This window comes from Bos grunniens, chromosome 3 (genome assembly GCF_055505025.1).
Source record: "Bos grunniens cultivar Pamir isolate PY7600 chromosome 3, Bosgru_T2T1.0, whole genome shotgun sequence".
Classification (NCBI taxonomy): domain Eukaryota; kingdom Metazoa; phylum Chordata; class Mammalia; order Artiodactyla; family Bovidae; genus Bos; species Bos grunniens.
This window is the reverse complement of record NC_141167.1, coordinates 2,980,209-3,008,103: the sequence shown is the minus strand read 5'-3', so window position 1 is coordinate 3,008,103 and position 27,895 is coordinate 2,980,209. Positions and strand designations below refer to the sequence as shown.

The 27,895-nt window shown below is 55.6% G+C and overlaps 1 protein-coding gene across 7 annotated transcripts in view; it reads right to left on the bottom strand.

Moving 5' to 3' along the window:
* The window catches only part of HDAC4 (histone deacetylase 4), a 287,523-nt gene that overhangs the window by 155,752 nt on the left and 103,876 nt on the right, over positions 1-27,895 (bottom strand). Inside the window, exon 1 of one of the 7 annotated variants that reach the window (XM_086394179.1) lies at positions 17,712-17,734. The exons of the other annotated variants lie outside the window; for them this stretch is intronic. Coding sequence (XP_086250305.1) covers positions 17,712-17,727 — 16 coding nt within the window. The 5' untranslated portion in view covers positions 17,728-17,734. Of the gene's footprint in view, positions 1-17,711; positions 17,735-27,895 lie in introns of those variants that run through there. 7 annotated transcript variants of the gene reach the window in all.

Here is a 27,895-nt window from a genome sequence, read left to right as displayed (position 1 = left end):
GGCTTCTTCGCTTTTAGGCAAGAGAGAAACAAATCCAAGACTGAATTCCAGAACTTGCTTCTGAAGCAGTTGGGCTTTCTGTGTGGGATTTTCTTTTTTAATGGTTCTGACTAAGGAAAAAATTAGGATTGCCTTTTATAAATTCCTTTGTTGGGAAAATACACTCAGAAGAGAAACGCATGTTGGAAAGGAGACACTGGGTGGCATGAGGCTGCTATCAGAGCACCCAACGCAGGAGCAAGGCTGCTCCCCTCGAAAGCTCTGCCCTCACCCCACTGCGTCCTCTGCTTGCGGTGAGAGTGCCGATGTGGGAGGCTCCTTGCTAACACCTCCATCCTAAGATCACTGGATCCCTCTGCTGTCTCTGCCACAAAATCGAGAGCTCCTAACAGGGACGAAATCTTGATGGTGTTTCTTTTTAAATCCATGACCTTAAATCAATGATCAGTTCAGTACTGGTAGAGGCTGGATGGATGGATGGGTGGATGGGTGTGTGGATGAAATAAATCCTGCTCTAAATGAGGAAACAGATAATATGAAAAAACTGGCCTGAGATCCTTCAGATTTCAAATACAACCTCCAGATCTCTACCCAATCAAGAGTTCTTGGAAACAGTGGGATCTCAAAACATTAATAGTACTAATTTTACCATTCCATTGGTATGGAATGCAGACATATTACCAATCAGACACATTAGACGGAAATCTCCATGGAGTGGGCTGGAGAGGAAAGGGGGAAAGTCTTGGTACTTTCAGAGGCCTCTCAAAATGAACATCTGCTCTCATATAAGCTTGGCATTAAAACTCCAGAATGTCTCTTTGGACAGATAACTCTAAACCTTCTAACAATCCCTTTAATGGTCAATTTCATTATTAATTACATTTTGAATTGACTAATTTCCCCAGATAAACTGCTAAACATCTTCTGCTACTCATTCTTCCGTTGGATTCATATAGGAAGAAATTTGGTTAGGACAAAATACACTCAGAATGTCAATATTTGAAGGATATTTGAAGGACGGATAAATTTGACTTCTCCAAAAAACACAAGGTGCAACTTAAGATGAAACAGGTCATTTGAGTCTCAGCCTAGTCTCAGCCCACTCCAGCATTCCTTCCTGGAGTCCCAAGGACAGAGGAGCCTGGCGGGCTACAGTCCATAGCGTCGCAAAGAGTTGGATATGACTGAAGCGACTTAGCATGCAACCTAAATGACAACAAGAAAAAAGCTGAAGCTGTGGAGAGAAGAAATCAGCCTTTAAATGCCTGTGTTAGGGTCCATCCAGTTCAGTTCAGATCAGTCGCTCAGTCGTGTCCGACTCTTTGCCACCCCATCAACTGCAGCACACCAGGCCTCCCTGTCCATCACCAACTCCTGGAGTTCACTCAAACTCATGTCCATCGAGTCGGTGATGCCATCCAGCCATCTCATCCTCTGTCGCCCCCTTCTCCTCCTGCTCCCAATTCCTCCCAGCATCAGGGTCTTTTCAAATGAGTCAGCTCAAGGGTTTATGAAAGAACAGGAAGTTGAACTCAGGAAAAGTGAAAGGAAATTATAAAGAGTAAACATTAATAAAACAGAAAAGAGATACAAATAACTTAGGATCAACTAAATAAAAAAAAATGGGTTCTGTAAAGAGACTAATAGAATATAAAAAGCTGTGGTAAGACCAATGAAAGGATTTTGACTGTCACAGCTGGGACCGGGGGCGTCACTGACACCCACCTGGGAGACGCCAGTGGTTGCTGTTGGTGTTTAGTCACTAAGTCGTGTCTGACTCTTTTACGACCCCACAGAGTGGAGCCCGCCAGGCTCCTCTGTCCATGGGACTTCCCAGGCAAGAATGCTGAGTGGGTTGCCGTTTCCTTCTCCAGGGGGTCTTCCTGACCCCAGGGTTGAACCCGAGTCTCCTGCATTGGCAGGCGGGTTCTTTCCCACTGAGCCACCTGGAAAGCTGGGGGAGATTCCAGATGTGCTGCTAAATATCCTATAATGTGCAGGACAGCACCTCAAAACAAAGACTTAAGTGGCCCCAAAGAACAGCAGTGTCACAGTGAAGGAACTCTACTATAGCTCCTACGGATATGAAAAAGGCTAACCAGGAGGGCCTTAAAACAATCTCCAAGCAAATACTGATAGAATCTGAAAGCTGCTTGAAAACCACAACTTACCAAAACTGGTATCAGAAGAAATAGAAGACGTCAATAGTCCAGTTACTTTGAAAGAAATAAAATCTGTAATTTAAAACTTCCCCAGAAAGAAAACTCCAGACATAGATGACTCCACCTGAAAGTTCTATCAAGCTTTCAGTTAAGAAAACTTCCAATCTGACACAAAGCCATTCAGAGAAGATAAAGGAAACAATTCTTGACCTTTTTCATGAGATAGCATTACCCTGATATGAAAAATTGGCAGGAAAAAATTTTACGTGTTAAACTTATTCACTAAGACAAAAGCAAAAATCATAAACTATTAGCAAACCAAATCCAATAGCATACAAAAGGATACTATATTTTGGTCAGTGTGAATTCAGTTCAGAAATGAAAGGTGGGTTTAATTTATTTTTAATCAGTAAAATTAACCACATTAACAAAATAAAATTTATATCATCTCAATAGAGAGAAAAGAAGCATTTGATAATTCTGCATACATTCATGAGGAAATTAACAAAAACTAACCTCGTATGAAACCAGAAACAGACAGCCACAACACCGATGTGACGATGGGCTCTTAGAAAAACCAACCAGCCAGCAAGACCCACAGCGACATCATATCGACAGTGATACCCTGGAAGTTCTCCTCTGAGACCGGAGCCAGGCAGAATGACCACTGTTCAAGCAGTACCAGGGCTCCTGGCCAACGCACCGAGGCAGGAAAGAGACAGGCAGACACGAAAAATGGAACAGAAACACAGAAGTGTCACTGCTTGCAATCAGCATGTAGAAAATGACAAAGAACTGACAGTCACGGTACTAGGATTCAGCAAGGTCAACCAAAGGCCCGTGGCTCAGAGGGAGAGAAGTCTCGCCTGCACTGCGGGAGAGGTGGGAGACGTGGGCTCCTTCCCTGGGGTGGGAAGATCCCCTGCAGAAGGAAACAGCACTTCACTCCAACATGCTTGCCAGGAAAAGGCTATGGACATAGAAGGCTGGAGGGCTAAAGTCCATGAGGACACAGAGAGCTGGACACGACTGAGCGAGCACGCACCAGCACCACCCGGAAAGCAGAGGTTACTAATGGGCACCTACGCAAGAGCACCGACCAGCCAGGGGCACGTCTAACAAAGGGCGTGCACCGCCTCTGTGAGCGAAGCAAGGGAGCGAGGCTGAAGGGCACAGGAGACCGGGCAGCCTGGTCACTGCTGCGGTTCCGGCCCCCTCCCCCCACACACCCCAGGCCTCCCCTGAGTCCTTCCCTCCTGCTAATCCCCTGAAAACTCTCTCGCCAGCACCATCGTCCTGAAACAGCATCTGGGACACCCTTTGACCACAACCCACGGTGCACACATTTCTAGGTGGAGAGCCCGGGTCCTGAGGTCCCAGCGCTCGGCACACCCAGCAGAGGTGCAGGGGGCCCAGCTGATAATGCGGGGGCCGCGTGAGGACACCCCCAGTCCTCCCGTGCAGGAGGAAGAGTTCGGGGCCTGCTCTGACACACTGAAGCAACTGGACAGCCTGTTTCCAGCGCTACGCCGGCCTCTGTTCCATCGGCTGGTGTCTCGGGCGAGGAGGAGAGTGAGGCCCTCTCAGTGGGTGGGGTGCCCTCGCTCAGTGGAGGTCCGGATGTCCACCCTGAGATGCTCTGGAATCCTCTATTCTCCAGGAAAGGCTCCCCTGGGCAGGGTGACCATCAGCCCCGACTCCCAGGTGGTCCTGTGAGGCCGGTGGATCTACTGTGCAGGACAGGGAGCCAGGGACAGGAGTCGGGGGGGAAGGCCCCACCCACAGCGCTCACAAGGAACCACTGAGGGTGCGTTCTCGGCAGGCACGGGAGAGGACAGCCGTTGGGGTCAGCACGTCTAGGGGGGCTTAGAGGGCGTCAACCACCCGTGCAGGGGGGAGGCTAACGCTGCAAGGGCTCTGTCCCTGAGATGGGACTGGGGAGCTGGGACCTGGCCTGGGTTACCGGGCCCCCGGCTGGGCACTACCTCCAGGCGGCGGGATCCCTCATGCTGCCCAGGGCCCCGAGGAGGGCTGGGTGAGGGCGAGATGGCGGTGCATAGCCCGGGAAGGAGAAAGGCTCGCTTCACTGATCCAAACGGGGAAGCCGGTGGTGGCATGGAGGAGGGGAGTCAACTCAGCGGGGCCTGAGGTCACTCCTGTGCTGTGCCCAGTTGTCTGACTCTTTGTGACCCCATGGGCTGTAGCCCGCCAGGCTCCTCTGTCCATGGAATTGTCCAGGCAAGAATGCTGGAGTGGGTTGCCATTTCCTTCTCCAGGGAATCTTCCTGACCCAGGGATCGAACCCACATCTCCTGCATTGGCAGGTGGCTTCCACCTGGGAAGCCCCTTTAGGAAGGGGAGCTAGGGCTCCCTTTTCCCATCTGCCCAGCTGAGCTTCCTGCAGGGCTCCCTGGGACTCCGGGGAAGAAACCAGGACACCCCGGTGCAGCTGCCTCTGTCCATTCAGCCGAAACTCTGGAGCGTCGCTGAAGGATACATCAGGTGTAGGTTTTAAATGTAAGCACAGGCATCTCCAAATGTGATTTTCACTTGTGAGGGCTCTGAGAGAGCGTGGGGGCAGGAAATGGGTTTCCTTGGGTTGGCTTTCCAGTGTTTACAAGGAGTGTGAGAATGTGGGGCTCCATGGAGGTCACTCAGCAGCCTGGACGCTCTGTCCTGGCCAGAGAGACATGGTGTCCGCTGCACTGCACGATGGCCAACCACGTGACTCACCGAGAACACGCCCTATGGGTGATGTAGGCTCTCCGTTCCACGCAGCCCACAGAGGACCCTCTCACCGCGCAGTTGTACACGCCCACTCCAAACCCCGCAGAGGAGGAGGTGGGCACTGGGGCCACAGGGTGGCGAGAATACACACCCACTCCGAACCCCGCAGAGGAGGAGGTGGGCACTGGGGCCACAGGGTGGCGAGAATACACGCCCACTCCGAACCCCGCAGAGGAGGAGGTGGGCGCTAGGGCCACAGGGTGGTGAGAATAAACAACCATTTCTCAGGAGGACCCTTGGGTCTCTGTAGGCACCTCTGTCCCCACTTATTTCCCCCAGAGACGAAGTGTAGTTTCCAGGCCAGGCAGGGTCTGTCTCCTCGGAAGGCTGTGCCACGCTTTTCCACCCAGGGTGGCAGTGCCCACCTGGGGGCCTGGGGTCTGCCGTCACCCTCGGTGCAGGGGGAGAGCTGGGGTGGCCACACCTGCCCTGTCCTTCCTTCCTGGATGTGACACTGATCAGGACGCCCCCACGCTGTTCATGTCAGTTCGTTTCCCTTTGGTCCATACGCTGGAAGCTGGCTCAGAACATTCCAGGTTCAGGAAACACCTCTCCCTCCACACGGCAGGCCAGGGGCCAAACATGGATGCTAGGGCCCAGGCCACTGAGGCAGGCGGGGGCTCGGGGCCTGGCGGCTGAGTCCCCACCGAAGCTGAGGGCTGGCAGTGAGTTCTGGACCCCCTGGTTCCCCGGCCTGGGGTCACCCGAGGCCAGCCTGTGCACCAACACAGAGCTCCCTGACCCCGGGGACAAGAGGCCCTCTGCACAAGGTGTGCTGACCCCCAGGGTCAAGCACGCCTCTCAGGAAAGGAAAAAAATCACAGCTTCTAACAAGGCTCCTTCATAAAAGGAACTGTGAACTGCTTCCTTTCCAAACGTGATTTCTCAGCAAATACAACTGACTTTCTTATCAGGAAATCACTCTGAGACCAACAACGGGTGTGGTTTCAAAAAGAAAATCACTCCTCCCAAGAAGCCAAGGGCTCACACTCAAAAACAGGCTTTCTGAAAACAAAAACCGCAGTGTTCGACCCCAGCCCGCAAAGCCGGCCAGGCCACTCAGCTCTCCCGGTGCCAGCATGGCGGCCGCTGGACTAAGGACAGCCCCAGGGGGCAAGAGAATGCTGACTGGACAGGCACCTGCTTCTGGGTTTTTGCCCCCATCTGGACAAGTGTCCCTCTCTTGCTGGAGGCGCCCAGACCCCCTCCAGCTGGGAGCTGAACCCTCCCAGGGAAGCTGATCATATCTGTTGGGTATCATGTTCCAATGGCCCCACCAGGGGCATCTGGCCACACCTCAGCCCAGCACAGCCGCAGATTCCAGAGCACAGCCACCAGCAGAGACGACCTGACCCCTCAGGACGCCGTGGAGACAGCTACAATCTCTAACTGTTCCGGGAAGGGCTCCACACACGCCGACGGCTATAGAGAGACTTGTACACTCACAAAACTAACCACGAGCCGGAAATGTCAAACCACAGCTCTGCAGCACTCACTTCCTCAGGACAGTGCGGGGAGGGTGTGAGTGTCCAAGTGGACCATGAGAACTGTCACACGAAAGGGCCTGTGCACCAGCAGCCCTCTGCCTCCATGTGGTTGCCACAGGGCTGCAGGGATGAGATCCTGGGGAGGAGGCGGATGGCAGCCCCTCCCTCCCCAGAGCCTCTGCCTCTGGGCACTGTCCGTGCGGAGGACCAGGGACTGGGCTAGGTCAGCTGGTTACTTTTCATCACAAAGTCTGCTGCTCATAGTTTCCAGCTTCTGGACTTTTAGAGAGTAACTCCTCATATTACTAATGCATAGTCTTTCAAATGCCATCTTGCCAAAGAATAAAGGTGTTCTCCCAAAAAGACAAAGATCAGCAAACATTTAAAAAACTGTACACCAAACTACAAGCTATGCTTCAACTGCATACATAAGTCAGCATTTTCTTTCCTGCCTAAATGAAATCAAAGGTTTATCAAAGTAATCAGGAACGATCTATTTGACTGTCATTGTTAACTTTACCTAACTTCATTTGTTCCCTCTCCATTTGAGGCACAAATGGGTGCCGGGTGGAGGTGGCCGGGTCAGGCTGCTGACCTCCCACAGCAAGCTTGAGCCTCTCGGGGACGGGCAAGGAGCCTCAGACAAGCCAAGAGATCAGAGAGAAGATTGGAAGAGGTTTAGAATTTCTCGGGTTAAATGTGATTCTGGAAAGATGCTGAGTCAACATGCTTGTATGTCAAGCATGAAGATATTCATCAGAAAAGTGAAAACATTTCTGTCCTCGAGTCTGAGTTATCGCAAAGAGGAATCAACATACTTCATCGTGCTGACGTTTACCAAGTGTTCCACAAACACACACGCCTCATGTCCGAACCGCCTGGGGGACGGCCCCTCCCCCAGCAGACAGAAGCAGCTGGAGGCCTCAGGACAGCAGGGGTCCCAGCCGACCGCCGGGCCTCCTCTCGGAGGCGAGGACCCTCTCTAGGCTGCGACAGAAAAGGGAACAGGATTTCCCAGGAACCACGTCACCCGGGGCAGGAGGCAGAACTTCCCTTTGCTCTTTCATCCCCATCGGCCAAGCATAGATCAGAAAAAACTGGGGAAAATGAGCAGCTCTGGGAGGAACCGAGTGTCTGGCTTCGAGCAGAGGGGCCAGCGGGGAGCCCCTTTTGGGGCCGAGGGGCGGAATGACCGCCCTGGCAGCTGGATGTGAACCCTGCAGCCTGGAAGGAGGGAGGGCACTGGCCAGGGGGCCAAGGGCCAGCTCCTCCCGCGGCGAAGCTTAGAGCAGCCTCGTACTTCCTGTCGACAGCGTTGCTCAGAAGCACCCCGACGTGCATATCTGCACTTAGCCCACCAACGGATGAAAGGCATCCACGTGTCCTCGCCGCCCACCCTGGCCACCAGACGGGCTCCGACAGGGGCGGCTGCACTGGGCAGCCTCTGAGTGACGCCCCGGGACTGGGGGGCCTCCCGGCCCCACGTGGCGGTGGCAGAAAGTGCCGAGTCCCCGGGCCCGGTACGCTCAGGCGCTGAGGTCAGGACGTCACCCTCCTGCCAGCTCAGGCGGGGTTCGGTCTCGCCCGAGGCCCTGGCCACCGGGATGCCTGCCCCAGGCCCACCCGCCTCGCCAGCCCCACCAGCCCCCGTGTGTTCAGAAGCTGAGCTGGACGGAGGCTGGACACAGGAAGGTGACTTCAGCTGGGAGCACCCGCCCGGGACACGGCGAGGGTGTGCGAGCCACGCCACGTGCAAGGACGCGCCCACGGCCACAGGCCCGGGGCGCGTCCCGCCGCCTCAGCCACGGCTCAGCGGGACCTGCCAAGGCCTCCTGGCGCCCGCTCCCCGAACCTGCTCTCTCCCCTTAAATGAGGAGCGGACACAAAACACAAGAGATGACTCTGAGCCGAAGAGCTCGCTGCGCAGGGCGGCCCCAGAGCCAGGGTTCCCCAGAGCCCAGACACCCCTGGGGCGGCCCACGGAGCCCAGCCCAGTGGCGACACCGACCGTCAGCTGTCGTGAAGCCTCGCCGGGACGCCTGTGCCAACCTTCGCTGCCTGGACCACGTCAGGACCTGTGGGAACGCGGACGACAGCACAGTGGTGACAGGGAGGGATGTGCTCTGCCAGTCGGGGGACCGGGCCGTGGCCCCTGCGTGTCATGCTGGAAAGGGAAGGGCGAGCTGACCAAGTGCAAAAAAGAGAATCAGAAACGCTGCAGCACAGTGCGGAGACAAAGGCTTCCAAACGAGAATCGAGAGAAAGTACGAAGTTGCCGGGGGCTCAGAAACTCAACAGGTGCACCTTAATTAGGGATTTGATAGCTCCTGGGAATTGGACCACGCTCCTTGTCCCCAACAAGTAAATTCTGCACACACTCAAAATCTTTCTAATGTGTTATGCATGCAAACAGGGAACGACCTGCATTTTTAAATCACTGAAACAGTCACTTAATACGAGGAAGTTAGCCAGCTGGCTGACAGATCACCATGGATGTGAGTATTACCTGTGAGGTGCCCGGCAGCTCATGGTTCAGACCGATATATGTAGACTTGGAAAGACTAAATACAGAGTAAATCACATACGACAGTCTGGCTTTTCATAAAGAAAATGCAAAGGGACCCTTCTTCACTGTGGGAAAACAAAAACAAAAACACTAAATATCTGGATTAATACTAGTTCAGTTCAGTTCAGTCACTCAGTCGTGTCCGACTCTTTGTGACCCCGTGGATTGCAGCACGCCAGGCTTCCCTGTTCATCACCAACTCCTGGAGTTTGCTCAAACTCATGTCCATTGAGTCGGTGATGCCATCCAACCATCTCATCCTCTGTTGTCCCCTTCTCCTGCCTTCAATCTTCCCCAGCATCAGGGTCTTTACAAATGAGTCAGCTCTTCACATCAGGTGGCCAAAGTATTGGAGCTTCAGGTTCAGCATCAGTCCTTCCAATGAATATTCAGGACTGATCTCAGGATTAACACTAACTAGATCCAAATTGGAAAAGACCCTGATGCTGGTAAAGACTGAAGGCAGGAGAAGAGGGCAGTAGAAGATGAGATGGTTGGATGGCATCACTGACTCAACGAACACGAACTTGAGCAAACTCCGGGAGACAGTAGAGGACAGAGGAGCCTGGCGTGCTGCGGTCCATGGGGGTCACAGAGTCGGACACGACTTAGTGACTGAACAACAACACACCTGAATTAGTTACACTGCTCAAAAAAATTCTTGCAAAACTTAACCCTATAAAGACACATGCTCTTTACTTGCTCATGAAACTGTATCTGCAGGAAATGAAAGATGCAGAATTCATCCTAGGAAGAAACTGATGTTTAGTGTTTTGCTTTCAGAGGGCCAGAGAAACTGCAGCTGACTTGGAAGTCACCCACATTTCACAAGCTGCTAAGTGTACAATGTGGTCACTTTCTGAGTGGCCAGAACACTTAAGGGGACTGAAGAACAGTTCAGAAAGTGCCACTGAATTGGGGGTGACCGTTCCCAAGGCCAACAGCTTCCATCCCTAACAGTGAGTCCTCCCGACTTTCAGGCAGAGGCTGCTGTCAGCCCTGTTTCACAGACGTGAGCCTGGGTGGCCGAGCCTGGTGACATCGAGCGACTGACGGCCAGGGCCCCCGCTCCCAGCCTCCCCCAGGATGCCCGGCTCCCTGTGTGGAGTTCGATGAGTGTGTGCCCCATGGTTAAACTACCAGCAGAGGAAGGGACCTCTGTACGGTACCCAGGGCCTGCAGAATGTTCTGGAGTTTTTGTCTGGGGAGAGAAGGGACCTCTCTAATGCCAGGATAGTCAGCAAGACCAGCAACATCACTCTCAATGAAAATTCACAACAGGGTGCCAAACTCCAACAAACTGCACAGTAACGACCAAAAACACGGTTGAAAGAAATCAACGAGGAAACTCGGTTCTCTCTGTGAGACTCAATTCACTTGGCCATTTTCCCACAGACATTCAATTAAAACCAACTGTGGGAAAAGAGGATCGTGGTCAGAAGGCTGCAGAGCCCATCAAGGCAATGAAGAAAGTGTCTCGTAACAGTCAGAGAAGCCCTTTAGCATCTACATTCAACACAAGCAAGCGGACCGTCAGGAGCCCTAAGAGGGGGCCGTACCGTCACCATCAGTCAGATTCGACTCAACAAACAGCTCTGGTATGACACCAAAAACACCAATGACAAGAGAAAACGACCTCATCAGAATCGAAAACCTGTGTGCCTCCAAGGACACCAGTCAGAATGTGAAAAAGCAACACGCAGAAGAGGGACAGAACGCTTGCAAATCATGTATCTGACAAATGAGTTGCATGCAGAATACACAAAGAACTCTTACTTCTCAACAGCAAAAAGGCAAATAACACAACTTAAAAAAAAAAAAAAAGCAGGGGATTGAAACAGACATTTCTCCAAAGAGGATATACAAGTGGCCAATAAGCTCGTGAAAAAACACTCAGCATCATTAGTCGTCAGGGAAACTCAAATCAAAATTACAGTGCTGCTGCTGCTGCTAAGTCGCTTCAGTCGTGTCCGACTCTGTGCGACCCCACAGACGGCAGCCCACGAGGCTCCCCCGTCCCTGGGATTCTCCAGGCAAGAACACTGGAGTGGGTCGCCATTTCCTTCTTCAATGCATGAAAGTGGAAAGTGAAAGTGAAATCGCTCAGTCGTGTCCGACCCTCAGCGACCCCATGGACTGCAGCCCACCAGGCTCCTCCGCCCATGGGATTTTCCAGGCCAGAGTACTGGAGTGGGGTGCCATTGTGTGGGACACCACCTAACACCCACTAGGAAGGCTACAGTCAGAAAGTGAGGCAAGAGCCAGTGCTGGTGACTATGTGGAGAAACCAGAGGCCTCACACATGCTGGCAGGAACGGAAGGTGGTGATCAGTGTGACGGTCCCCCAACAGGTAAACAAGTTTACCATCTGATCTAGTAATTCCACTCCTAGGCATATCCCCACAACAGCTGAGAACAAATACCCCACAAAAACCTGGACAAGAATGCCCCGTACCTGGAGCAACGGGAAAGGGGTGGGAAGTGACGCAAGCTACAGTGTGGGGACCTGAAACTCGCTGATGCAGGAAGCCAGACACAGAAAGGCCGCTCACTGTTACTCTATGGAAAGAAACGCCTAGCACAGACACCTGGGTAGAGGTGCCCGGGGCTGCCCGGGGGTTGGGCGGAAGTGGCGGGGGAGTGCCATAAGGCAGAGGATCTAACGTGACCAGACTGACGGCTGCAGAGCCCGAGGACACATTGCCAGCCCCGTGAGCTCAGCTCAACAAAGCTGAGGCCAAACACCAGTGAGTCAAGGTCCCCGCTCCATCCCTGCTAGTCACAAGCCAAAAGGCGCTTCCCTTGGCCTTTCTGCCCAGGGAGCCCTTCCCCTTTGTCAAGGTTCACCCAGAGGCCCGGGACCCCACGTGAGGAGGCCAGACAGGTGCTGGGGGCAGAAGCTGGCCCCTGGGCTCCACCCTGCCCATCACAGAGCCTGCAGCCGGTGTGTTCCTGCCTCCAGAAGGGAGCCCTGAGCTGCCAGGGACACACTGCGGGCACCACAGGGTGTGAGCAGTGAGGTCCCCCCTGGGGTCACCCGACAGGCCAGGACAACCAGCCAGTTTCTTCAACAAACACACTGCAAGGAAAGAGACCGCATGTGGACCCCAGTTAACTTATCTGAAAAACACCCTGGTTGGGGGGAATCTTTTAAGATAAGGATTTTAAAAAGTGACTACAGAATGGGAAAGACTAGAGATCTCTCAAGAAAATCAGAGATACCAAAGGACCATTTCATGCAAAGATGGGCTCGATAAAGGACAGAAATGGTATGGACCTAACAGAAGCAGAAGATATTAAGAAGAGATGGCAAGAATACACAGAAGAACCATACAAAAAAGATCTTCACGACTCAGATAATCACAATGGTGTGATCACTGACCTAGAGCCAGACATCCTGGAATGTGAAGTCAAGTGGGCCTTAGAAAGCATCACTACGAACAAAGCTAGTGGAGGTGATGGAATTCCAGTTGAGCTATTTCAAATCCTGAAAGATGATGCTGTGAAAGTGCTGCACTCAATATGCCAGCAAATTTGGAAAACTCAGCAGTGGTCATAGGACTGGAAAAGGTCAGTTTTCATTCCAATCCCAAAGAAAGGCAATGCCAAAGAATGCTCAAACTACTGCACAATTACACTCATCTCACACGCTAGTAAAGTAATGCTCAAAATTCTCCAAGCCAGGCTTCAGCAATATGTGAACTGTGAACTTCCTGATGTTCAAGCTGGTTTTAGAAAAGGCAGAGGAACCAGAGATCAAATTGCCAACATCTGCTGGATCATGGAAAAAGCAAGAGAGTTCCAGAAAAACATCTATTTCTGCTTTATTGACTATGCCAAAGCCGTTGACTGTGTGGATCACAATAAACTGTGGAAAATTCTGAAAGAGATGGGAATACCAGACCACTTGATCTGCCTCTTGAGAAATTTGTATGCAGGTCAGGAAGCAACAGTTAGAACTGGACATGGAAAAACAGACTGGTTCCAAATAGGAAAAGGAGTATGTCAAGGCTGTATATTGTCACCCTGTTTATTTAACTTATATGCAGAGTACATCATGAGAAACACTGGACTGGAAGAAACACAAGCTGGAACCAAGATTGCCGGGAGAAATATCAAGAACCTCAGATATGCAGATGACACCACCCTTATGGCAGAAAGTGAAGAGGAACTCAAAAGCCTCTTGATGAAAGTGAAAGTGGAGAGTGAAAAGGTTGGCTTAAAGCTCAACATTCAGAAAACGAAGATCATGGCATCCGGTCCCATCACTTCATGGGAAATAGATGGGGAAACAGTGGAAACAGTGTCAGACTTTATTTTTCTGGGCTCCAAAAATCACTGCAGATGGTGACTGCAGCCATGAAATTAAAAGACGCTTACTCCTTGGTAGGAAAGTTATGACCAACCTAGATAGCATATTCAAAAGCAGAGTCATTACTTTGCCAACAAAGGTTCATCTAGTCAAGGCTATGGTTTTTCCTGTGGTCATGTATGAATGTGAGAGTTGGATTGTGAAGAAGGCTGAGCGCCAAAGAATTGATGCTTTTGAACTGTGGTGTTGGAAAAGACTCTTGAGAGTCCCTTGAACTGCAAGGAGATCCAACCAGTCCATTCTGAAGGAGATCAGCCCTGGGATTTCTTTGGAAGGAATGATGCTAAAGCTGAAACTCCAGTCCTTTGGCCACCTCATGCGACGAGTTGACTCATTGGAAAAGTCTCTGATGCTGGGAGGGATTGGGGGTAGGAGGAGAAGGGGACGACAGAGGATGAGATGGCTGGATGGTGTCACTGACTCAATGGATGTGAGTCTAAGTGAACTCCGGGAGTTGGTGATGGACAGGGAGGCCTGGCGTGCTGCAATTCGTGGGGTCGCAAAGAGTCGGACACGACTGAGCGACTGATCTGATCTGATCTGAAGCATCAGTGTTTCAGCAGGGATAATGGTACGGTGACTACAGGTCACAAGGAGTCCTGATCTCTGAGGACAGACGTATGACAGCCGGGGCCAGGCAGAGGAGCCACAGACGGGCAGGACTGGCCTTGGAGAGGGTCTGGAGCCTGTGGGGTGGCCACCTGGCCACTCGGGGTTCTGTTCTACCTTTGTGGGCGCTGGAGAGTTTACGTAATTGAAAACAGAAGGGCTGGACCTGGACTTGGCGGCTCCTCTGTCGCTTCCCGGCTGGTGCTGACGGGCTGTTGGAGGCTGCTCAGAAGCAAACCTGGGCTCCAGGTCTGGACCGGCCACCCTCTCTAAGCTGGTCCAGAGAGAAGCTTCCAAAGACAAGCCTTCGGGGGCACCCACATTCTTTGCCTTCCCTGGAGCATACTTCCGGTCATGGCTGAAGCAGGCAGAACAGGGTAAGCTGGGCATGCCTGGGCCCACCACCCTCTGAGGTTAGAGCGGGATGTGCTGGTGGTGATGCCAGGCAGCGGGGCAGGGTCTGTGCTCCCAGACGCAGCTGGAACTGGGAGCGGCTGGGAACGTGGACGTCAGCTACGGTCTGAACGACGAGAGCAATACCAGTAACCTTTACAGTCAAAATGAGAACCTCATGGGCCTGCTTCAGACAGAACTAACTGAGCCAAACCAGGAAACCAGCAGGGCCCTGGTCTCGCCTCAGCCAGCCCCTGGCTGGGGGGCTTCCTTGTGGGCAGAGGGCACAGCTGCTGGGCAATGCACGGGGGCAGAACGTCCACCCAGGGCTGCTGGACAAGGCTCAGCAACCCTGGGGTGGCAAGGTGGGGGCTCCGGTCGCCCGTGGTCCCACCAACTCCCGGGCCGTGGGGCCCTGCCTCCCGCAGCCAATGGGACAGTCCCCTCCGCCAGGTGCAGATGGGCAGGAAACGGCCACAGCCCCTCCTTTTTAAAATTTTTGTTTTCTGTTGGAGCACAGCTGATTTACAGTGTTGTGCTTCTTTCGGGGGACAGCAGAGCGATCCAGTCATACACACGACAGCCCTTTTGAATTAAGCTGTTCTTACGAGAGATATTTTCAAAGAGAGCCAAGTTCCGACATGATTTTCCCTGGGCCGTCAGCATTCCCAGAACTGTGACTCCATCCGCGGCTGTGAGGTGGTGGGGAGGGGACCGGGAAGAGCAGAGAGCGCCTGGGTCACCGCGGTGGGGAAGGGCCGGTGGGGTGTGGGGGGCCGCCCTGGGGCCGTCTTGGGCCAGCATCCCCGAGCAAAACCTCCCTGGCTGCTGCTTTCTTCACATGTGGTTTGACTGACGCAAATCAAGAGGCAAGTGGGTGATTCACGATGGTCCGGACCCAGGGCACACGCAGACGGGGCGGATGCGAGCCTGCTGAGTCACTGGGAAATGTCCCCCTTTCCAGGAGGCGCTGCTGGGTCGAACTTGCACGTGGATGCGTGCCCTCAGCCGCTCAGAGTGTGATGGTGTGGCCGGACACAGCACAGAGCGGGGATCGCAGGGCAGATGCAGGGAGGCGTGCAACGGGGCAGCCTCCAGAAGCCCGGGCCAGCCCCGGTGCCCATGTGCCCAAGTGCAGGGTGCCCCCGGCCGGGGCACTGGGCCCTCTTACACCAGCTCCCTGGTCCGACTTCCCAGCACCCCCCCAACCCCCCTGCCAGGGGGTGAGGAGGGTGAGGGAAGGGTGAGGAGGCAAGATGAGAAGCCAGGACCCTGCCTTCCAGGAGGCTCAGTGGTAAAGAATCTGCCTGCTGTGCAGGAGGCAGGAGATGACGGTTCGATCCCTGGGTCAGGAAGATCCCCTGGAGGAGGAAATGGCAACCCAAGCCAGTATTCTTGCCTGGAAAATCTCATAGACAGAGAAGCCTGGAGGGTTACAGTCCGTGGAGTCACAAGGAGTCGGACACGACTAAGCGACTAAGCAACTAAGCCACCACCCCTGGGGAGGTGAAAAGAGGGGGCCCCAGAAACTCCCCTCAGTGCCAAGTGCCCCCTCGAGGGGCTGTGTGAGGGGCATGGAGGACGCAGCCCCCGGGTCCTGCCTCGGTGGGGGTGTCCCAGAGGAGCTGGGAACCGGAGCCTAGCAGGTAACAGGTGGGCAGGCTGCTTTCAGGCAGACAGGGAAGGGGGTGCAGGAGGCTCAGAGAGGGGGGACGGGGCTGGGGGACCACTTGCAGGCATGGGGGTGCCATCTCCAGGGGTGGGGAGAACCAGGGAAGGACCCGACACAGGAAACACTCAGCCCGATGATGCTGGGAAGACCAGCTGGCAACAAGGCCACAGCCCGGGACCCGTGGGCAGATGTAGCCGGCCCCACGGAGACGGGGAGGCCTGACCCCCAGCACGGAGGGGGCCTGGCAGGGAGCGGACGATGTACAAAATGCCTGTGAGCCAGGCGTCTGCTTTGCTGACTGGGTCTCCTCGCCCCTTCGTGCCTCATTCCCTGGCAGGGCCGTCAGACCGCAGCTCCGCTCGCCGGACCGGGTGGGACAGGTGCCCTGGGGGTCGGTAGGTCCCCCCTGCGCTGCCCTCGCACGGGCTCTCATGGACCCCCAGCTGGACAGGACAGAGCGTGTCAGTCGCTCACTCCTGCTTGACTCTGTGCGCCCCGGTGGACCGCAGCCCGCCAGGCTCCTCTGTCCCTGGGATTCTCCAGGCGGGAACACTGGAGTGGGGTGCCGCGTCCTTCTCCAGGGCCCCGGGAGCCTCCCCCAAAGCTGGTCGGGAGCGCCGGGGGAAGTGGGAGCTGCCAGCTCCGTGCATGCAGCCCGGGTGAGCGGGCTGAGCAGCCAGGCCCGGGGAGGACAGAGCCGGCCAGGGCTGACGTCATCGCCACTCTCAGACCTCTTTCACAGAACGCCCCCAAAGACCCCAACCCCTGCGCAAACGCCCAGATGCAACCCCCGGGCGCTGGGGACACGTCCAGAAGTCTGTTGCCTCCGGGCTCTCCGTCTGCCTCCGCGGACGCCCTGGGACGCACTCGGACCCGGCCCGGAAGGCGTTCTGGGACCATCTCCTTCCTCGCCGTCGGGCCCGTGGAAGCAGGCTGGGGACAGCCCCTCGCCGGGCACAGCGGGGGCCGCAGGATTGCGGAGGAGGAACAGAAGCCGCCACACGCGGCTTCCTCCGCGCGGCTGGGGGGTGGGCGGCGGGGGGCCGCCGCTGATGGCCGAGCGCCAGCATTTCGGTTCCTCTCGCTTCCCCCAGTGGATGGCACAGCGGTTTCTCTCCCATTTCCTGTGTCTTACTTCACACGGGTGGGACCAAGGCTGGGAGGGGAGGTGAGCGGTGGGGGCGCAGGGTGGGGCCAGGGTTCGGTTGGGGGCAAGGGCCACTCCCTCCAGGGCGTGGGCAGGCCTAGCAGAGACGCTGACATTTCCAGCACAACCGCGACCCACCTTGAACCCGCCACACACCCAAAGGCAAGTTTCTCAACATCCTTGATGAAATTTTAGGAAACAGTCCAAAGCAGAGACCTCTGTTTCTGGGGTGCTTTCTGTACGCTCCCGGGCCTGTCTGGGCACCTTAAAAGCCGGCCCCGCCCCCGGGCCCCAGGGCACGCACGCCCCCACCCCCCCACCCAGGCCCCCTGCTCCCACCAGCACTCCGCCTGGGGATGGAAGGCTGGGTGGTTCTCCTACAGGGAGGCCATCCGCCCCAGACGGTCTGTGGTGACTCTAAGAGCCCAGGTTCTCTGGGCTGGGAGATACATCAGACAACTCTTCTCCCCACGACTGGGGCCACCCGCACCCTGGCTCCCCACCTGCCGGGCCCACCTGGAGGCTGCGGCATTCCTGAGAAACGGTGTGTGCTCCCCACGGGCTTCAGACAGTCACATCTTCAAATGGCAAGAAAGAAACACAGACCCACAAGAGAGGGCCGGGGGCCAGGAACGGTGTGGCCCAGTTATCTCTGAGTGAGCTCCCGCAGAGAGGGGGTGTCCCCCGAAAAGAGGTGCCTCTGATACCAGGAGCATTGTAGAAATACTGACGATCTCATCTGCAAAGAAAAAAACTACTCCCATGCAGTGACGTGTCTAGGACCTTGTGTCCCAATAACATGCCGGGCTTGCTGTAGCCTGCCTCCTCAGACAGTTCTAGACCTCTCTGCAAAGCCAGCTTCCCTGCCTGTAGATGCACACGCAGCATCCCTTCTCTTTAACCAGAGAAGGCCGTCGTCAGGGGTCACTGCAGGCGCCAGACGGGAAGGGCAGGGCAGGTGCGAGGCGGGGAGGCGCCCAGGGCAGTCTCAGCACAGCAGTGGCCCCCCAGGGCCTCCTCCAGACCCCAGGGCACAGGTGTCCGGACACTTTCACTCAAAACCAGCCTTCACCTGCAAAAACGAAGTCGTGATTTGCAGTCCTTCTTCCAGACCCAGGCCTGAGGTTCGAGCCCGCGGAGGTGATGGAGACGCAGCAACTGACCGAGTCATTAACGATCCAGGGGACAGACTGTCTACACTGCACCGGGGTGCACGCTCACACCCGCCCCGAAGCCTCAGGATAAACGCAGGCTGGGTCTCATTATGCCCATCTTACAGAGGAGGGTAGTCGGGGCTGCAAGGAACTAGACATGCACCCGCCATCTAAACAGCAGAGCTGGGCTTCAGTCCCGGTCTCATGACTCCAAAGCCAGTGCCGGCAGAACCTGGAGCCCCTCCCCACATGGAGCACAGACGGGGCTGGTCCAGCCAAAGGCCGGGAGAGGCAGGCGGGGGAGGAGTGAGCCTGAAGCAGAAACAGCGGCGGCAGCGAAGCCGTGAACCTGCAGCGCATCCTCTCTGTGCTGACCAACGAAGGCCTCCGGGGAGCAGATGACCCTGGGACCTGAAACCGCCCGGGCTGCGGGGAGAGACGGGAAAGCAGGGAAGGGAAGGTGCGTCTCCCCCCCGGGGCAGACGCGCCCGGACCGCGCAGAGCCAGCTGCCTGAGTGACTGGAGGGCGGCCTCCAGGGAGAGAGGGCGCATGCCGGCCGGGCGCCGGGCCGCTCCGCGCCTTCTGGAGGACAGCTGAGAAGCATCTTGCTGAGGCCAAGAGCCGTGAGATTCTACGTTTCCCTCCCCATGCCCCAGAGTCCCTGGCGATGGTCTCCACGTGGGGAGGGCACAGTCCCTGCTTGCAAGTGTCTCCTTGTTACAGGAACCCAGAGAGGGGAGGACTCTGAAACCCCCCACCCAGAGCACCTCGTCTCCAAGAGCTCTGGGATTCCAGGCTTGTCTGCGGCTTGCACGGTGACCAAAGTTCTGACACACCCGAGACACGCCCGGCTCCGCTTTGTCAGCCCTGGAAGACATGTTGGTCATCTGGAAATTCTTCCTTCACATTCTCCCATTTGTAATCGAGCCGACGGCCCCCGAGGCAGGGACAGAGGCAGAGGCCAGCGTGCCGCGTCCCCCGTGATGCTCAGCCAAAGAAGCCAGCCTCAGACCCAAACACCTTTGCCCCAAGTCCCCTGCAGGTGAACGTCCCCCAGGGATGTGGAGCAGCACAGAGCTGCTTCTGGGCATGGCCTGGGTACGATGACTGAGTCCAGCCCGCTGGTCCCTCCAAGGGGCGAGAGCACGTGACGGATGACGCGGGCTGCTGCCGGCCCCCACCAGCCCCGACTCAGCACCAGCTCACAGCAGCACAGAGGGTGGGAGGAGACCGCCCTGCGAAGGGTCACACACGGGCCTTCCGCCGGGACCAGGAGTCCCTGCTGACCCAGAGACATCCCCCAAGCTGCCCTTGTTACCAGTGACTACAGAGTCCTCCACGTCTTGTCCCCGTGTGTATCTGTGCACATGTACGCGCGTGTGTGTGTCTCTCTCTTTAGTCGCTAAGTCGTGTCCGACTCTTGGGACCCCATGGACTGTAGCCCACCAGGCTCCTCTGTCCATGAGATTCTCCAGGCAAGAATACTGGAGTGGTGGCCTTTCCCTTCTCCAGCGGATCTTCCCGGCCCAGGAATTGATCCGGGTCGCCTGCATTACAGGTGGATTCTTTACCAGCTGAGCTCCCAGGGACACAGCATTAGTGACGAGTGAACCAGCAGTGACATGCCATCGTTAACTGAAGCCTGTACTTTGCTCAGGATCCTCTGTTTTCCCCCAACACCCTCCTGCCGTCCCAGGACCCCACCCAGGACTTCAGATGATGTTCAGTCATCACGTCCCCTTGGTTCCTCAGCTGTCCCGGGTCCCAGGACACTCCTTCTTGCTGGCGGCCTTGGCAGTTGAGGAGGATGGGTCAGGTGGTCTGTCGAATCCCTCAGTGGGGGTGGCCTGGATGGAGGTGAGTGCCTTCTCCTGCCATCACACCACAGGCGGATACGATCACGGTGACGGAATGTAAAGAAAGATGCTGAGCGTGGATGCACAGCACGCTGCACTCCAAGGACATGTGCGACTTTCTGCAGAAGGAGGGCTGGGAAGGAGTGAGCGGTCCACCCAAGCCCAGAAACGGGAGAAAGAACACAGACGACACCCAGAGCAAGGAGCAGGAAGACAAGAAACCCTAAAACCTGGCGCTCACTAACAGCTAAGCCCACCAGGCATAGAAACCTGGTTCCTGAAAATTTAACAGAGATTACTCAGAAAGAAGGATATGGGCGCATAACTACAAATCCAGCAGAGATTCAAAACAATAAGAAAATACCACTGAAAAACTCCATTGCTACCAAAGTGAAAATTTAGATGAAATGGACAAATTGCTTTAAAACAACAAAAAAAAAGGTATCTTAACGTTACAGGGCTTCCTGGTGGCTCAGACAGTAAAGAATCCACCTCAGTGCAGGAGACCCGGGTTCAATGCCTGGGTCAAGAAGACCCCATGGAAAAGAGAACGGTTTCCAGTATTCTTGCCTGGAGAATTCCATGGACAGAGGAGCCTGGCAGGCAGAATCCTGGGGTTGCAAAGAGTCGCACACAACGGAGTGACTAAGCACGCACACACATATTTATATATATTTGTACATAAATATAACCTAAAATGTGCAAGGTCTGTATGGAGAAAATTATGAAAAATCTATTAAAAGATCTAATCAGTGAAAAAGCAATCAAAGAAAGGGGAAGATGTGATAAAGATGCCAATTCTCCCCAAACTCATCCGTATGTTCAATGCAATTCCAATGAAATTTCCAATTCAGTTTTTTAGAGGAACATGTCCAGTGAACTCCATCTGTGGGGTCAGGCCAGGGGCGCTGGGACCCTTGGAGGAGAGGGAAAGAGCAGGGAGGCGTGGGATAGCTCGTGATCAAGAATATGGAACCGACCCCTGCCTTGCGCAGCCCACAGCAGTCAAAGACTTCCTGTGAGAGACACAACGAACAGTCACAGGAGAGACTGAAGTTCCCTCTTGGTACAGTTCTGCGGGTTTTGACACATGCATAATGTCATGTGTCTATCATTATAGAATCACATAAAATGATTATGCATCAGTATTGGTTCACTGGGGCATTCCTGGTAGCTCAGATGGTAAAAAATCTGCCTATAACGCAGGAAATCTGAGTTCGACCCCTGGGTGAGAAGATCCCCTGGAGAAGGAAATGGCAACCCACTCCAGCATTCCTGCCTGGAGAATCCCACGGACGGAGGAGCCTGGCGGGCCTAGGGCCTCAAAGAGTCCGATACGACACAGAGTCGGCACGCACACATTGGTTCCTGATGCTGGGAAAGATTGAGGACAAGAGGCGAAGCGGGCCCCAGAGGATGAGATGGCTGGATGGCATCACCGTCTCAATGGACATGAGTTTGAGCAAGCTCCAGCAGATGGTGAAGGATAGGGGAACCTGGCGGGCTGCAGTCCCTGGGGTCGCAGAGTCGGACACGGCTGAGTGACTGAACAACGACAAACGTGCCATACTGATGCAAGACGTTAGTAACAGAACTGAGTACCAGGGAGCGGGTCTATGGGAATTCTTTGTCATGTCTCAATTTTCCCATAAAGCTAAAAGTGTTCTAAAAACCCAAAGTCTAATAAGTTTAAAAAATGGCCAAAATGGTAAATTTTATGTTGTGTGTATTTTATCGCAATTTTAAATAAGAAAATTCACTGTCAGGAGAAAAAAGTTACAGAAGGGAACTATCCAACGTGACCTCCATGACCTTGAGGTTTGGCAGGTTTTCTTTGGTGTCCTGTTTTTAATAAGCATTAACTACAAAAGGAAAGGCTCTTTTTGGTGCAGGCAAATCATAATTTTGGACGAACAAGTTCTGCACACCACTTGTCTGTATTATGAACAGTATGAAACAGTATGAAAGGCAAAAAGATATGGCAATGAAAGGTGAACTCCCCAGGTCAGTAGGTGCCCAATATGCTACTGGAGAAGAGTGGAGAAATAACTCCAGAAAGAAGGAAGAGACGGAGCCAAAGCAAAAGCAACGCCCAGCTGTGGATGTGACTGGTTATGGAAGCAAAGTCCGATGCCGTAAAGAGCAATATTGCATAGGAACCTGGAATGTTAGGTCCATGAATCAAGGCAAATTGGAAATGGTCAAACAGGAGATGGCACGAGTGAACGTCGACATGCTTGCTAAGCCTCCAGTGAACCCCAACCGTGTGCCCAGGACCATGCTGCAGAAAATAAAGGGACGAGTGCGATTCGCAGCGAGGAGCCCCGGTCGGGAGCAGCGAGGCCGCGAGGTGGGCCCTGACTTCACCCGCCAGACATGGGAGCCCACGAGGGCCTGGAGCAGCACTCCAAGCCCAACACGGGGCTGGCCGCCCCAGGTGACTCTGCCTGGCCTCTAAAGACACCCCTCCATACACTCGGTCTTCCTGCTCCCAACACCCCACGGGGTTGCAAAACAGTCGGACACGACTGAGCGTCTAAACGACAACAACAAAGTGAACAGGGCTCCGTCAGCCGCAGAGAAGCGTGGCGCTTTCTACTTGGAGCGCCCCAAAGAAGCTACCGGGACTTAAGGATGCACGTTCGTGGCGCTTTCTACTTGGAGCGCCCCAGAGAAGAAGCTACCGGGACTTAAGGATGCACGTTCTCGCTCCAAACACAGGCTTCACCAACAGAAAGTCTCCATTTAAAATCTCAAATGTGTCAACGACTTCCAGTAAATTTAATTTGCTATTTCTTTTCCAAGTGTGAGCTAACATTTTCCAAATGATCAGACTTCCTCATACCCACTTCCCTACCTTCTGAGTCAACTTTGAGACCATAACACGGTCAGGCTATGGGACGCCCAGCAGCACTGATGCGGAACACACAAGAGCCACGAGCAGCCTGTCTCACCTGCTGAAGGGCAGGAGCGGGTGAAACCGATGACCTGGAGATGTCCCCCCCGAGAGTATGGAGGGACGAGGACAGAGGACGTGGAGGAGTGGTCTGCAGAGCAGGCAGGACAGACAGGGCGAGCTGCAGCCAGGGAGGGCCGCCCGCGTGCACACATAGGCGCACATGTGCACATACACACGTGCACAAGACCCATGTAGGCACACACGTGCACACACACGACTGCATCCACCATCACACTGTTCCTGCACAGCCGCTGGGAAGGGCTGGGGGAGACGGGCCACATCATTCACCAGCGATTATTCACCACACAGGGAGCACTGGGGTTGGGTTTTCTTCTCCTTCAAGGCTTTTATCCAGTAAGGACTGATGAAAACAGGAAAAAAGCACCTCAGAAGCCAAGCCTACATCTGGTGGTGCTGCACAGGACACGGCTGACCCCACATTCTAACGGCTCTTCCAAATAGAAAGCCAAGCTCCTGACAAAGAAAAACCCCAAGAGAACCGTCCCAGGCCCGCTGGACACGATCCTCACCGTGAAGCCTATTCCAAGAAGGTTTTAGGTCATCGCCGCCTACCAGCGCTGGGCCAGCCCCGCACAGCTGTGACAGCGCCGGGGCCGAAAATAGCCGCCTGTTTCTCTATGTCGCCTGTGTTGCAAGGCAGCCTCGTAGCCCTTTGCTGGGGTTTGCTGGGCCAAGGGGTCTGCGGGAACACGCAGCTGGCAGTAGGGACTTGGGGAGCATCCGTGGAGCAGGAGGCTGGCTCGGGAAACGCCCGGATTCGACCGCTGGCTTCTGGAACCCGGGCTCCGGGGCCCCAGCGTGCAGGAAGGCCCCGGCGGGCCCGACGCCAGCCTGCCGCTGAGACCTCACAAATGAAAACAGCTTTAGAGGACAACCTGCAATTAACATGGGAACAATTATCTTCCTAATTTAGGTTAATTTCTACTTCGCAGCCCGGGTTGGCAGGTTTGGGCGGGGGGGGGCAGCCCTGGAGACATCTATGTGGGTGCTTTTTCGCTTTGTTCTCCCAAGTCCACACATTTTAAATATCGTCAAGAAGGTTTCAAACATCCGCCTGCACCTTGGAGAAAAGGGCCTGGGAGCTCCAGAGAGTGGGTGCCGCTCTGGGTGCCAGCTGGCTGCCCTGCATGAGGATGGAGAGCCTTGACCAGGGGAGTTCCCAGGGTGCTGCTCAGTGCCCGCAGCACCAGCGGCTCCCTGAGCAGGAAGCTGTCTCGGCCCGGCCCAGGCTGGAAGGCGGGGTGGGGCCGAGACACGGGTGCTGGGGCGGCTGTGAGCCACTGGGCCCTGGGGTCCAAGAGCAGAGCCCTTCCCGGGACACCCGTGCAGACGGCCCGCGGCTCAGCACCGTCACCGCCTGGCTGGGCCCAGGGCCCCGCCGGCCACGCAGTAAACCCGGGGCTCTGGCTGCTCCTCTGGCTGAGAACATAAACCCTTTCAGTGTTTGTTGTTTGTTCGAGGCGTGACGCCAAGGCTGCCGGAACACCTGGGTGCGGACGGCAGCGGAGGGTGAGCGTGCCAACGACGGGCCGAGGGAGGGGGCGCCGGGCCAAGGCGTTGCTGGAGCAGGCGTCCCGGCCCTGGACACAGCTGCCGGCCGCGGCAGGGCCTGGGAGACACAAGGCACCACCCCCCGACCCCGACATTATTTAAAATGTTTAACTTCAGTTGCAGAAGAAACTGATCTTTAACCTGGACGTTAAAGAGCAGGCTAGTCAAAAAAACATGTGTCACTCTGGACCACCCCGGTTTTCCACTCACTGGTAGCAGTGAGTTGGTGGGGGGGCAGGCAGGGAAAACACAGGTTCCAGTTTTTCTCTCTGTACTTGGAGTAGGAGAAGCTCCCAGGAGCCAGGAGGTGTTTCCGGGCGATGTGGGATGGACGGCCCCCTTGAAACGTCAGCCTGTTAGCACTCAGAGCAGAGCGCATGCAGGACACCGGGTGGGAAACGAACTTCCTGCGTTAGTTACCATCCAAACAACAAACGGGAAGCCCCACAAGATGTACTTTTACCTTTAGAAGTAAAAATAATAATAAGGAGCTGCACACCCCTCCAGAAATGAGGCAGGGCTGCCCACCCGGCAGGCTTCCCAGGAACTGGCCCCAGGTCCCTGCCAGCCGGCCCTGGGGACAGCGTCCCTCTTGCTGCCGCCTCCTGCTCAGTCGCCCCTCGGACTTGTCCTCCTTGAGAGGACCAGGAGCAGGCTGCTCCAACAGCAGGCTGGAGTGGGTCCTTTAAGAAGGACTCTGCTGGGTTCAGATGCCCGACCCGGTCCCCTGGCGGCTTTTCAGGTGAGGGTAAACATCTTGTAAGATCCGGGGTCCCAGAAAACCCCGTCTTAGAAGAGCCGCCCTGCAGTCCAGGCGGATAGGAACCTGCCAGGGGAGCACAGACAGGGCCCCAGATGGCAGGCCTGCAATCCAGGGCTTCTGGGGCCCTCAGACTTGGGGGCCCTGGCACTGCTGAAGCAGTGGACCCCGCCTCTGCACCTATAGGAGCCAGGACCTGAGCATGGCGGAGGCGGGGGACCACGGAGAGGAACAGGGTCCAGACAGGCCCTCGGAAGCCGCTGGGGCCGCCAGGCTGTGCCTGAGGTCCGTGGCGGCCCCCTCCACCAGGGCTCAGGGAGCGCTGGGCATGCCCCCCAGCCCCTGCCCTGCCGCCCAGCACCCCCCGGCACTGAGCCTGTGAGGCTAACAGGTCTACATGGGCAGCACGAGCACCCCGAAGACAGGCACGCCAGCCCCATGCTTCCTCGGACCTCAGCGAGAAAACATCGAACTACACTCACTCGCTAAGCACCTCTGGGGCCCCGGCAGCTAAAGGCAACAGGGTGACATCAAGTCATCCAAGTACTGCAGCGAGAGGGGACACAAGCTTCTAGAAAGTGCTGGGCCGTTCCAGCAGTCACCCCGCCACCATCTGCCGCACACGGAGCAGGCCCCTCTCATGAGCAGCGGCCCGTCCATGCGCCCATCAGGCCAGATTCTGGGGGTGAGCTGTCATTTCCGCGGTGGGGGAACAACGGCGGGAACAGTTGGGCACACGAAGCCCTGTCCCCAGGCCCCAGAGTCCACGGCGGGCGAGGCTCAGGCCAGGGTGCATGGAGGGACACAGAAGGGCCTGGGGGTGAGGTGGGGGCAGGGGGGGGAACCCGCTCTAGCCTCGGCTCCTCTGCGTCTCCCTCACGGTCACCGTGGGTGTCCCTGCTCAGTCCTGGTGACACCGGGCAGCAGGCAGAAGGGGTCTGCTCCTGTTCGCATCCCACAGGTCACCCGCAGACTGCCCATGCCCAGCGGCAGGGTATGTGCCAGGCCAGCTCGGGATGACGCCCGCCAGCACCGCTCTGGAGGCCAGCTATCATGGAGGGTCCCCTGGCCCTGATAAAGGTGATAACGGCAACCGTCCATGTGAGGGGCAAACTAGCAAACCTCACAGTCAGCCAGAAGCCGGCCTGCAGAAATACCAGAACAGGGAGGATGCGAGGGAAGGGGCTGCAAAAGGCCATCCCACGTGGTCGCAGCGCTGACCCCCGTGATCTGGTGAGGAGGGGACAGGAGGCACCAGCTTTTACACTCTTAAAAATGTCCTGCAATAAACAGTTCCCATCTTTACAATCAAAAAAGGACAAAGCACCCTTGCTTCTTCAAAGAGAATGCTCTCGTCTTAATTATCGTATAATCTCTCACTTCCTCCATGCTTGAACTTCCCTAAAGCTTTCCTGTTTTGTGTCCAGTTGACTGTTCCCGTTGAGCTTCATTTAATTTCTTAAGTAAGATGTCCTCGCCCAAACCACCGACAATTTTCTCCAAGAATAGACCGCAGGGGCAGCCACCTGTATTCCAAACCAGGTGGGGAGCGTCTCGGGAACGGAGAGCCCTGTGACCTACATTCTAAGACACTTCCCTGCTTGGTCACACACTCGCGCTTCACTTGCAGTGGCTTCTGATGGGTCCCCGGGTCCAAACCAGCCCTGAAGTCAGGGGCAGGGATTTGGAGCTCCCAAGCGGGGACTCCAATCTTTGAGGACGTGAGCACCCATTCTACAGATGACCCCACTGAGGCCCAGAGGGTCAGTGGAAGGCAAGGACAGCACCCTCGCAGGAGCCTAAGCAGGGGGGACCAGCACCACCCCGGGCCCTCCACTGGCATCGACGGAAAGGAAGCACGCGTGCAGCACACACGCCACACACACAGGCACACGTGGCACGCTCAGGCATGGAGGGTCTTCACCCCGAGCCCCGGAGCACGGTGCTGCACCGAGTCTGCAGAGGCCCGGCCCGGCCCGCCACCTGCAGCGCCACGGCCCGAGGGTTTCTCCCGGTCCCGCTGGTTGCTGTCTGCATTTTCCACGCAGACGGCCGGCTGAACTGAGCAACACTCAGCCTCTAAAGGTCACCGTCTTTCCTGGGGCCCCTGCAGGGCTTCCTGCAGTCAGGGCCACAGTGCTGGCTGGCATTTAAGAGAACCTTCACTGCTTTTTTTTTTTTTTTGCACTTAGCATTTATCTGATAATTTCTGACTCTCTTTCTTGAACATCAGTCATTAAATCAGAAACCTAGGCAGGACTCCCTGACCGCCCGGGGATAGTGGACTGGGTGTTGGTCACACACTGGACCCTGCGGACCAGCTCTGTGGGGCTGAGGAGGAGCCCAAGGGTTGGGGCTCTGCACCTGAGCAGAGGGGGCTGGCGGACACGTTTAGAAA